This window comes from Euprymna scolopes, chromosome 4, assembly GCF_053919585.1.
Source record: "Euprymna scolopes isolate OS-2025 chromosome 4, ASM5391958v1, whole genome shotgun sequence".
In the NCBI taxonomy this organism is placed as follows: Eukaryota; Metazoa; Mollusca; class Cephalopoda; order Sepiida; family Sepiolidae; genus Euprymna; species Euprymna scolopes.
This window is the reverse complement of record NC_136485.1, coordinates 70,856,872-70,869,383: the sequence shown is the minus strand read 5'-3', so window position 1 is coordinate 70,869,383 and position 12,512 is coordinate 70,856,872. Positions and strand designations below refer to the sequence as shown.

At 36.0% G+C, this 12,512-nt stretch overlaps 1 protein-coding gene across 1 annotated transcript in view; it reads right to left on the bottom strand.

The window, feature by feature from the left end:
• Window positions 1-226: 226 nt before the first annotated feature.
• LOC145268372 (uncharacterized) overlaps window positions 227-12,512 on the bottom strand; it is a 47,056-nt gene continuing 34,770 nt past the window's right edge. The window contains exons 2-3 of the mRNA XM_080123927.1: window positions 2,478-2,598; window positions 227-450 (exon numbers count right to left, since the gene is read on the bottom strand). Coding sequence (XP_079980053.1) covers window positions 292-450; window positions 2,478-2,598 — 280 coding nt within the window. The 3' untranslated portion in view covers window positions 227-291. The remainder of the gene's footprint in view (window positions 451-2,477; window positions 2,599-12,512) is intronic.

Sequence of the window (12,512 nt, the reverse complement as noted above, 5' to 3'; positions counted from 1 at the left end):
CAGGCATAACAAGAAGTCATGCATGGTGGGAGAATGAGGAAATAAATGTCGTTGTTACAAGAAAAAAGAGTCGAGTTATTACTTGCCCTATGTTCCTTGTGATGTAGACTGCATACAACGTGTTGGGTCCCATGTATAAACACTGCTGACAAGTAAAAAGAAAAAAATAGTTAAGGACATGCTGTTTTCCATGAGAAATGTTGTCATGTATCTTTTTATACTTGTTAGCAAGACAACAGTTTTATTGAACTGTAAAGATGTATATCATGAAAGAGAGAATGTCTGGATGAGTTACTTCTCCAACTTAGTGGATCCATCATGGGCATCACTTAGATTGGAGAAACGGTTCAGTAGGTCTGGTTGATCAAGGTTAGTTTTCCAACTTTGCTTGTCAAACATGGCTGTTACTGAAGTTAGAGGACTGCTCGGCAGGCTGAAGGGCAAGTAGTCCTGAAAAACAAACAAAAAGCAAACGTGTAACTTAGTCGTTACATATCAACACTTGGGACCCACACATTGTATGCAGACAGTCACAAGGAAACAAAGACAAGGAAAAGAATTCGACTCACATTTTTTTCAGTTGAAGCAATAGATATTTACTTACAGATACTTTCAGAATAATGCCTTGTCTCTTGTCTAAAACTCTTCTTAACAAAACTCTGCCGTGTCGAACATGTAGTACTCTGTCTTTGTCTGGCCATGTTTAAGACATGTCTTTCCCTGTTGCTCTTGGACCATGTGTGTAACACGTCTATTTCTGTCTTTCTCGGGCCACATTTTTATTTTTTATTATCTTTATTTTTTTCCTTCTTCCTCACTGTGACGTCACTTCGCACACGGCTCGATCATTTGCATAAGTTGGCTGTAGTTTCTGTTGCTATCCGTGCATCCGTACTCTGTTACAAATATAGCTAGTCAATTGTGCTGAAAAGAGCAGATTTGTTTGCATTTAAACTGTAGTGTGTTGCCCTGAAAATGGCAGTTTAATTCACATTAAATTATAGTAAGTAGAAAATTTATCCTGAAAAGGGTAGATTTGTTCTGGAATGGATGGAAAGGTTGAAATAAAGGGGCATCAATCACTGTGACTGCTGATTGTTGAATAGAGATGTGCCTCCTAGGACAGAATCGTCAGAGCAACCTCTGGTCTGTCAGATCATTTTTCGAGGTAAACCTAAACTAGTATAATATATGCTGTCGACAAACAGTTGAGTTTTCCTCTCAGTTCTGACAACTGGATATATCTGAAATCAGATAGTTCTGGAGATAAAAAAAATAATAATTAATTATTAACCCACTATATCATAAACCTGATATGTAATATGCTGTGTGATAGTTTTATATGCCATCTAGATTAATCTCTTTCTTGACCGCATGTTGATATGATTTCAAAATGATATGTTAATCTGAAATCAGGAATCAACTAGAAATAGATGTGAAAGTGTAAACTCTCCCTTTTCGTCTTGGACAGGGGCCAAAGAATAGTCTCTGATCTAATAGTTTCTGCACTCTCAACTAAGCTTCATACTCTGTCCCATCCCTGTACCTCTTTTGCAAGTACCTTAATGGAATGTGTTCTGATGAACTCGTTGCACTTGTTCCCCTTCGATGTACATAACCCGCTTAACAACAAAATCACACCCCTTCACTATAGAGATCCCTAAATGCCGGAAAGCCTTCTACTCTAATACTTTCTTCCCTTAGACAGCTAGACTGTGAAATTCCCTTCCTGTTATCTGCTTCCTGACTGTACTGACATGTAGAAGTTTAAATGTAATATAAACCAACATCTTGTTTATCTCCCCTAAACATGGCTCCAAATAGTAAACCCTTATGTCCAAGTGACGATGTGCCTTGCTTGGGGCGAACACGATTAAAAAAAACATCACTTCCATTCAAACCTCGTCAGTCTGCATAGTATTTACAAATACTGGAGATTGTCCTCTGCATCTCAGACCAGTACAGACCAGGCGGCCTCCTGTGCATCATGGTTACGTTGTTTAAATCTTTGATAAATCAAGAATTTGTCAACTGCCTCAGCAAAAACAATCTACTCAGTAACAAGCAATGCGGATTACGTCCTGCAAGATCAACAGCTGATATCACACAGGATCAATGAATCTATTAAGAGAGACTTCATTTCTAGAGCAATAGCTCTTACTATATTAAAGGTCGGTGATGGGGCTTGGCACAAAAAGCTTGCTAACTATGGAACATTTAGAAATGTCTTCTCAACCATAAAATCCTTTCTCTCTGATTGGCTTATAAAAATAGTTGTTGGTGCGTAGAAGTCTTAAATACATAGTATCAATGCTGGCATGCCTTGAGGATCTATTCTCGACCAAAACCTCTTCCTAATCTTCCTCAATGATCTCCTAAATCACAGTGTAAGATCATCCATTGATATTTATGCAGATGACACAACAATCTATGGCAACACTTTTAAGAGCATTCATGATAAAGCAAATTATACATACCTTCTCTAAAGATATCAGTATGAACTCTGGTTTGGATAAATGTGCCAAGTGCTCTATCAGAACTGGCAAAAAGATCCACACAGAAAACATACAGCTTGATGGGGATACCAATATCAGAGACCTAGAAGAGCAGGAAAGATATGAATATCTTGGCATAGAGGAAAACGATGCAATTCGGCAGAATGAGAGAAAAAATAAGCAAAGAATATGTGCGCCGTGTCAGAAAAATTTGCAAACCACAACCGACAAACAAAAACAAAGTGACTGCCATCAACCAACTCGCTATGCCAGTGCTGACGTATAGCTTTGGCATTGTTGACTGGCCGCAGAAAGAAATTAACAGTTTAGACACTAAAACAAGAAAACTGTTAACATTATACAGAGTTATATACAGAAACCAGTGCCTACCAAGACTGTATCTACCAAAAGGAACAGGAGGTATGGGTTTGTCAGAGATTAACCATTAACACAGATCCACTATTGTGAGCACTGCGCAATGTCTGATAAGCTCTCAGAATCCAAACCTTAAAATGGTATATGAACACTAAGAAAAGAGAACCTGTAGAACTACTTCCATCACTAAACTGGTCAAACATTTTGCACCAGACTGTTTCACAAATGAGACAGAAACAGAAAGCAAGCCCACAATGGAAATAGCCTAAAAGAATCTGCAAAAATACACTAAGACCTTTCCATTGCAGAAAACTAGAAGAATAGGCTAACACACAACGTGCAAAGTATTTCTCAGATGAACTATCACAGGAATATATAGATAAAGAAGGCTCGCTAGATTGGCTTGATCAGGAGAGAATGATAATGGCCGCTCAAGATCAAAGTTTGATGACCAATGCTTTTAAAAGATGAGTGGTCTCAGCAATAACAAGTGCAAGTTCTGCCAAACAGAAGTAGAGAGTGTGAGCCACCGGACATCCAGTTGTAAAGTCCTGTTGGGGGACGGCTATTATACAATGCAGCACAATGGAGTATGTAAATATTTCCACTGGAAATTCTGTAAAAACCTGAATATTCCATGTAGTAGCAATTCTTGGGAACATGTTTACCAGAAAGAACAGTTGGAAATAAGTCATACACCATTCAATATGACTACGAAATTGCTACAGCTACTTAACTAGAAAGTGGGGCTATTAAGTCTGGCATAGTGATATGGGACAAGAAGGAGAAAGTGGCAACCCTAGTTGAAGTAAGTGTCCCTAATGATGCTGGCCTTAACAGAGCAGAACGGGAGAAAAATACGAAATACCAAGAACTTATGTACGATATGAAAAGAAACTGGAATCTTAAGAAGGTATCAATCATACAAGTCATTATAGAAGTAACCGGGATAATGAAAAAGAATTTCAAAAACTATCTGGCGAATATACCTGGTGAACCAAGTGCAAGAGTAATACAAGCAATAGCACTTAAAGGGACGGTTAGAATCTTAAAAAGATCTCTCGGTTGGAGTAACTAAACGAATGAGAGAATGTTTGGTATCCGGTATAATGCCCAATCCCCAGGAAAAACACAATGATAAGAAAATTAAAATAAAGATCTTTCTGATTTTTTCACTTTTAACCTGGAAATATTTCGTACACGGGGGGGGGGGGGGGAATGTCTGGTTACTTTTAATGCATCTAAAACCAACTTTTCTCTTTTCACTACCAATGCTTGGATTTTCACTTTGTCATCCAATTATACTTATTCCACATCTGATTTTGCATCTGTCTTCATTAACACAAAAACTGATGCAATCCTCTTAACGTATCAGAACTTCCACTGCATTTCTAGTATAACAGAGCCGCTGACACTAAGTTAGCAGTAGCCGTCATATGCAAATGACCAAGCTAGATAAAAAGGATATACATGTTCGTGATATAGAGGGATTTGTGACGTATTCAGGCTGTAGAGGATTTGAGACATGTTTGAGATATGAGAAAGACAGAAATAGACATATTACACATGTGGTCCAAGGGAAAGACATGTCCTAAAGACAGAGTACCGCATGTTTGACATGGCAGAGTTTTGTTAAGCACATTGGAGTATGAGAAGACTTTTAAACAAAAACGTTATTTTGTAAGTACCTGTAAATAATGTCTGTTGTTTCTATTGAAAAAAAAACTGAGTCGAATTCTTTACTTGTCTTTGTTTCCTTACAACTGTCTACATACCACGTGTGGGTCCCAAGTGTTGATATGCAGCGATCATGTAACACTTGGATACCCAATGCTTAAAGTTTATCATTGCTAAATTCTTAGAAAATCCTTCTCAGTACAAAAACAATTTATTTTTGTATAAAACAATTATATTTACTTTTTCTTTTTTGACAAAAATTAAGTTTAATTTAATCAGATGGAAGAGACTTGTGTTTATTTTTTTTTTTTTCATTAAATGCTTCCCATCACTTTAGAAAGTCTCGTCAGTATTTACAAATACTAGAAATTGGTCTTCGGCCTCTTCATTACAGATGGTTTATCATGGCTGTTTCAAGATACCAATAAGGCACATTTCAAAATGAGTTTATCTTGTTACCCTGGTTTACATGCTGGTTGAAGCTACAACCAAGAATATCAACAGAATGTGGTGCCGGCATTTAAAATGGATATTAAAGTGATGATGATGATGATGATGATGATGATGATGATGATGATGATGATGATGATGATGGAAAACGATACTGTTGATGATAATAATACAATGATGATGACGATGATAATAATAACGATGAAGACACCGATTACGACAATGATAATGATGATGACAATAATGGTGATGATGATAATGATCATGGTGATAGTGACGAATGATTATGATGAAGATGACTTGATCAAAATATTGGTTATGGTCTAACTTAGAAACTTTTGAGTTTTTGAAATTTGATGTATTGGTTTGATGCTCTTTGATAATAATAGTAATTAGTATCCAGTGATGATAGATGATGATGCTGTTGATGATGATAATGATGATGATGGCGATGATGGTGAGCATGATGATAACAACGCTGTTGATGATGATAATGATGATAATGATAATAATGATAATAATGAAGATGATTACAATGATGATGACGATGATAATAACTATGATAATGGCGATGATGATAGTGATTATGATGATAATGATGATATTGATGATGATAATGACGATGATGATCATGATTATGATGATAATGATGATGTTGATGATGATAATGACGATGATGATCATGATTATGATGATAATGATGAAGACGACGATTACAATGATGATGACGATGATAATGACTATGTTCATGGCGATGATGATTGTGATTATGATGATGACGACGATGATTATCACTGTGATGATAATGATAGAGACCATGACAACGATTATGACGATGGTGGCTATGATGATAATGTTGCTGATGACGATGATGATGATGGTGATCACGACGATACTGCTGCTGCTGCTTCTGCTGCTGCTGTTGCTGCTGATGATAATGATGATGATGATGATCATCATCATGGTGTGCAGACAGAAGTACATCGATATTTTTAAGATAAAGCAAATGTTCTTTCCAGCTATGCATTGTGGGATGCGTAATTTTCACCAGAAAAAACCTGCCATTCAAGCAGCAAACAATGGTGGTGGATTATGGCAGACCATTTAACCATTGTGTGCCTTCTCACCCTTTTGGTTACACACTCTCTCTCTCTCTCTCTCTTTCTCTCTCTCTCTTTCTCTCTCTCTCTCTCGTTATTTCTTACATTGTTACATTTATTCCTACTGAATTGAATATAAAAACTAGAATTTGCAGACACAAGTGCTTCTTGGTATTTTAGTAGCGAGCATAATCGCCATGGTGACAGGAACAGTGTTTCACTAAAGTGGATTTTCTAGGAGACGTAGTTGCTGATTATATCTTCAGTACAAAAGATAATAGTGCTCTCTAAATTGGGCTCGGAGAGATGTTAAAGAAGAAGGATATATAAATGAAAGAAGCCGGGTACATAGGGAGGGATGAGTGAATACAAAGGGAGAGAAAATAGTATTTTTATGGCGGAATAGATATTTAGTTATAAGACCACGAGTACTTGTTATCTTGTAGTTCCTTAAACTTTTTGCTTAATTCTTCTGCAAAGCTCTTCACCCAATGAAACATTTAAAGACCGCATAAAATTTACTTTTGAAATTACATACAAATTTCTGAGTTCAACGTATAGGTTCACAAGTTCGAAAAGATGAACCTATAGAAAGTTAGGGTTTACATTAGCCAAAACCATGTAAAAATAACAACCAAGATAAGAACAGTAGTCCAAATAATCCATGATACAACGCTTATAATATTAACAATTTTCTCATTTACTTCCAGTAACTGTAAATTTAATATCAATATATTTTCAATTTGAACCTACAAATAGAATAAATCTATGTTTTGTAATTGAGGGCATATTCTGATCTGTTATTCAACAAACTGGGTTTACTTTTTTTCTAATTAATAATTGCTAGTTTCTCATTAAAGCGCAGAAAACAGCAAGTCCTGTGAACTGGTCTTGCTCCCTGAGCTGTTCTACTTCTACTAACCCAAGAACTCTCATTCATTCTTTCACCATAACCATACTATTGAAGTCTTCTGTTTTGCACACATTTCCCCGCTATACTGTCTAGTTAATCTTGCTCCGAGTTCACCAGATCTAAACCTGTCTTTAAGACTGACATTACAGGTCATTAATATCATTTTCATACATTTCTCTCCATGCAAAGCATGTCCGCAACTGTCACATCACACTGCATATACACGCTTGATAAACACACACACACACACACACACACACACACACAAAAAAAAAAAAAAAAACTGACGGAAGTCAGTTCAGTTAATATCCCTCTCTCTCTCTTTGTTGTGATTATGACTAGTTCTGTTAAAGTAAGTTTTTCTACTTGAAACTGCAAACTTGAAACTGCAAACTTGAAATTACAAACCTGAAATTGCGGGCTTGGAATTGCAGACTTGTCTTTATGATTTTCTCAAATTAGTCGGCTAATTCTTTAGTTACCACTTAACACTTGCATCGTTTACATGACGAATTTCTAAAAATCTTAAAGAAAAGTAATTATTTAAAAAAAAAAAAAAAACGGACATCACTCATTATTATATATGCCTCATAGCAACAGTTTTGAGTGTGACCAATTAGTTTTTGCTACGTTTTACATTTATCATAAAAGTCTGAAGCAACATACCTGGCACAGCTGAGTAGGTGTTCGTAATAATCAAGGATACGTCCTTGACAATCAGTCAGATGGTGAATTTGGTGCTCTTAATATGAGGTGTGACCCTATTCATTGCTAGAATTTCCAGCCTTCCAGGCTTCGTCTTTTTTCTGAGAAGGGGTTAGTTTGTTGCTAATCACCTGAGGCATCCCTATCGAGTTTTTTTTTTTTTTTTTTTTTTACAAGGTGATCACCACTTTATCAAGGCCCGGAAGACACTCAGGGATAATGGTTATAGCATGTACAGTACGTTAGTGTGGGGGTTTAATAAAAATGTCTACTTAAGGGGGCGGTTAATCAGGAATTTGTTTACGTTGGACTTGAAGACATCCAGGTTGTAGTCAGGTGGGAAGCAAGCAGACGGAACAGAGTTCCACTGGCGTGCAGTTCTAAGATAGAAGCTTTGTTCATGGAATCTACGTTTTGATTTAGGCACAGATAAAGAGTGGGAAAAATTTTTGACAGTGGTTTCAGCTAGACGGGTGTTTTTCGTAAAAGATTTGCGAGGGGGGACTAGAGTAATGTTAAAAGGGCTGCTCAGGCATTTTTGTACGTCAGAGTGCACTTCAACTAGTGTTCTGGCTTTTAAAAACGTCACCTGATCTTGTCTGACCTATCGCAGAAGAAGGAAACAAGCTAAAAACAAACAAACTAAAAACATACAAATGTTATAATTGTAAACTAAGTTTGGTTAAAGCTATCAATATAATGATGTGCAGAAGCATGTCATGTTTGTACGTACGTTATCACCTTTCACACACATTTAAAAAAAAGATCTCAATGTCTGATTTGTAAATGTGGTGATTGGTGATTAATCTGATGTTGTTAAAAGAAAAAATTTCTGACAGCATCTATTTTGAAATGAATTGTTCCAAAATTAAATCATATCATACCATAGACTAAAACAGTACAATCTATATATCTATAAAAATGAAAGTGTTGTCTGTCTGTGTGTGTGTCTGTGTACATTTCCCTATGCAATAACTCTGTCAATTTTTAGTCTATAGATTCGAAATTTGATATACAGGATACTGAGATTTGGGAAAATCGATGTGATCGGTTTTTGGCCAGAAATTTGGTGATTAAGGGGTCAAAGTTCAACGATTTGACCGTTGAGAACTCTACCAAACTCCTCCGCCAATTTTGGGGCTACACACTTCAAATTTTAGATATAGGTTTCTTGGACATGGATCTAACTTAATAACTTGATTTGAGCCCAAAACAATAAATGTTAAGGGGTCAAAAAAGGGGTCAAAGTTAAAAAAAATTGACCTCTGCGGTTTCTTCTAAATTACTCAGACACTTTCTGGTGTAAATATTTGAAATTTTACATAAAGGGTATTCAGAGATAGGGCAAGCTTTTTCATCGGTTTGGGGCGAGAATTTTTAGTTACCAATATATAAATGTATATATGTATGTTTGTATGTCTGCCTAAAACTTTCAATAGAGGCGACGGATTTTACTAAGATCAGTATCGTTTTAAAGTTCGACCTTTCATGCAACAAATATCGAAAAATTGGCTAAAAACATTAATATCTTCCCCTTCAACTAGGCACTTTTCTACAGGGGGGGGGGGTCACTTTTTTCGCAGATAGTTTTGAAAGTTATACTCTCCTTTACATTGTCTAGCCTTAATTTTAAAAAATGTCGCTTCCGGGCGGTGGTCAGTAAGCAGGGTGACTAGGTGTAAGGAAGGGTTAAGGAGTGAGAATTGTCTTTTACACTGTAGTGAAGAGGAAGGTTTAATATAGTGCTGAAGAGGATGGTAGCAGTGGTTTTGGTTTTGTGACCTAAATTTTTGGTCAGTCCAGAATAAAGAGTCTTCTTTTTTTGTTTAATATTATTGACCGTGACAGAAATTAATTATTAATAAAAAGAATATTATTATTAACAGGAAGTAGAAAGATAGGAGAGTAGGAAATGGACTTTGAGTTTACTGTCGGCAGCCTCGTAACTCTCACTTCACTTATTTCATCATTTAGTTCTTTTTGAATTGAAAGCCATGTTTAATTTTAGAAGAGTTTCCGACGGATAGCTAATCTGTATATGTCCTGAGATGAAATACAGAGTTTTCATTGGTTGGTTGCTTTTGTTTTATGGCATATCAACCCTTTTCAGATTATTTAATGCCGAATCCAGTGATTTTGAAGAACAATTTTTTTATAGAGTATATTTGTTTTTTTAAGTCGGTTTCTATTTAAAGCATAGTTGGGACCCTAACAGGTACTACCAGTCCGGGTGAGAGTGGACCTGGGAGCAATGGCAATTAAAGGGTGGCTCCACACTCCCCAAAGCCCGCAAGCTGGGGCCTCACCACCGGATATAGTTTAAGATCAAATCTAGGACCATGGAGTTTTCGGTGGTAGATAATCTGTATAACTCTTAAACTTTATAAGTTAATTGCAGACGAAGAGCAAAGATCTTTCTTGTATGGATACGAAAAATTATGTGCGGGAATTCAAAAAGATCCAGTATTTTTATGGAGTGATTCCGTTTTCTGATTGGTTGCTAGCAGAATATGGCTCCATTTGATTGGTCAGTTCCTATAGCCAATGTCTATAAATAGAACTTTCCAACTTTCTTTAATCATACCCGCCAATAACATAAAAAATATTGCAACATTTCTCACATTCCATGAGTGATGTTTCTGACAAAGAGGGAAGAATTGCTGATTTCTGGATTGGAATCTTTCCATCTAACTCTTATCATTGGCTATTTTTTTCACCGTGAAGTAATATTTTTTTTCATTTTTTTTTTTTTTTAGCTTCTTATATCAGGTGGCTTTATGCTTTGTCTGGAGCGATTTCTATAAAACAAGGTTATGCAAATTGATGTAGAAAGTACAATGGAATTTCCATGGAGTCTCACATTTAAAAAAAAAAAATTTTTATCAGTTTGTTCAAGTTGAGGATGAAGCATCCTGCCGGATGCCAAACATTCACTCACTATGTCATATATTCCAACCGAGAAATCTTTTTTAAAGATTCTGACCGTCCTTTTAAGTGCAATTGTTTGAATCTCTCTTGCACTTGATTCACCGGGTATATTTGACAAGTAGTTTTTAAAATTCTTTGTCATGAGTCCGGTTGTTCCTATAATTACTGGAATGATATAGATCTTCCTAAGATTCCAGTTTCTTTTCATGTCATACATAAGACGTTGGTATTTTGTTATCTTTTCCCTCTCTGCTCTGTTTAACCCAGCATCATTGGGAGACACTAACTTCTACTAAGGTTGCTTCTTTCTCTTTCTTATCCTATACCACTAGGTCAAATAAAAAATCAGAAAATTAAGAGAACCTACAACGACTTCAGCTTCTGATAGTGTATATTTACTCTACGTTGGTCAAGATGACGGTCGCTTTGAGAGTGATATTGGCTTTTGTGCATTTCCTTTCATTCAAAATTTTCACGCACATGCAGTGCTTGAAGACATATTTTTAAACAAAAGCAATACTTGGGTACAAGTTTGCAACCATCATATGTCCATTATTACACGAAAGTTGGTTTAATGCTTGTTACTCAAAATCTTGTTTTATATAATTTATTAGGTTGACAACTAAGTTCTTGCCGTTTTATAAATCTACATTTTTTTAAGTAAAACAAGAACTAACAACTATTTACTCAAGCGAAGACATTGTCTTCAACTTGACATCCCATTTTTATAATCTGAATATAAATAAATTGAAATAACTTAAACTAAACTAAAATAAATAAAATATAACAAATAAATTTTCAAGGTACATAGCTATAGAAATTTCATAGTCAAAGTGGATAATGTATGACTTATTTTAAGCTGTTCTTTCTGGTAATATGTTCCCAGGGCGTGTTTCTGCATTTAATATTCAACTTTTTCCAGATAGTCTATTGGAGACATCTACGCACTCAATTGTGTCGCATCATATAGTAGGCGCCCTCTATCAAAACCTTACAAGTGGATGTCAAGTGGTTCACTCTACTTCTGTGTGCCAGAATCTGCACATGTCATTGCTGAGACTATCTTTTTAAAAGTATTGGTCATCAAGCCTTGATCTTGGGCAAGCATTATAATCCTTTCTTGACCATAGTGGAGTAATCCTCTTTTTAGCCAGTCTATAGCGTCTTCTTTACTTATATAGTTCTGAGTGAATTCACCTAAAAAATACTACACATGGAGGTTGGTCCATTTTTACAGTTTTTTGCAATGGAAGTTCTTGGTATATTTTTAGTAACTCTTTTTCTTGTTTCCTGATTCTGTTTTATTTGTAAGACAGCTTGTCCAAAATGTCTGGCCAGTTTCATAATGGAGGTTGCTCTGCTGGTCCTTGTTTTGTGATGTTGATGTACCATTTTGAGGTTTGGATTTTGGGAGCTCGTCAGTCTCTGAGAGACCCATACCACCTGCTCCTCTGGGCAAATACAGCCTCAGCAGACACTGGTATGTTATTCTATATAGTATTAACATTTTCCGTGTTTTAGTTTCTAGTCTGTTTATGTCCCTTTTTGTGGCCAGTCCACAATACCAAAGCTGTACGTTATCACAAACATGTCTAGTTGGTTAATAGCAATTATTTTGTTTTTGTTTGTAAGTTCTGTTTTACAGAGTTTTCTTACACAGCGTATATATTCACTGCCAATTTTTTCTTTCATCTTGGCATGCTGAATTGAATTATTCTCTTCTATGCCAACATATTTGTATTTTTCTTGTTCTTCTAGGTCCTTGATGTCAATATTCATGCTATATGTTTTCTATTTAGACCTTCTTCCAAGCTCTGATGGAGTGCTTGGCACATTTGTTCAAACCCAACTTTATTCCAACATTTCTGG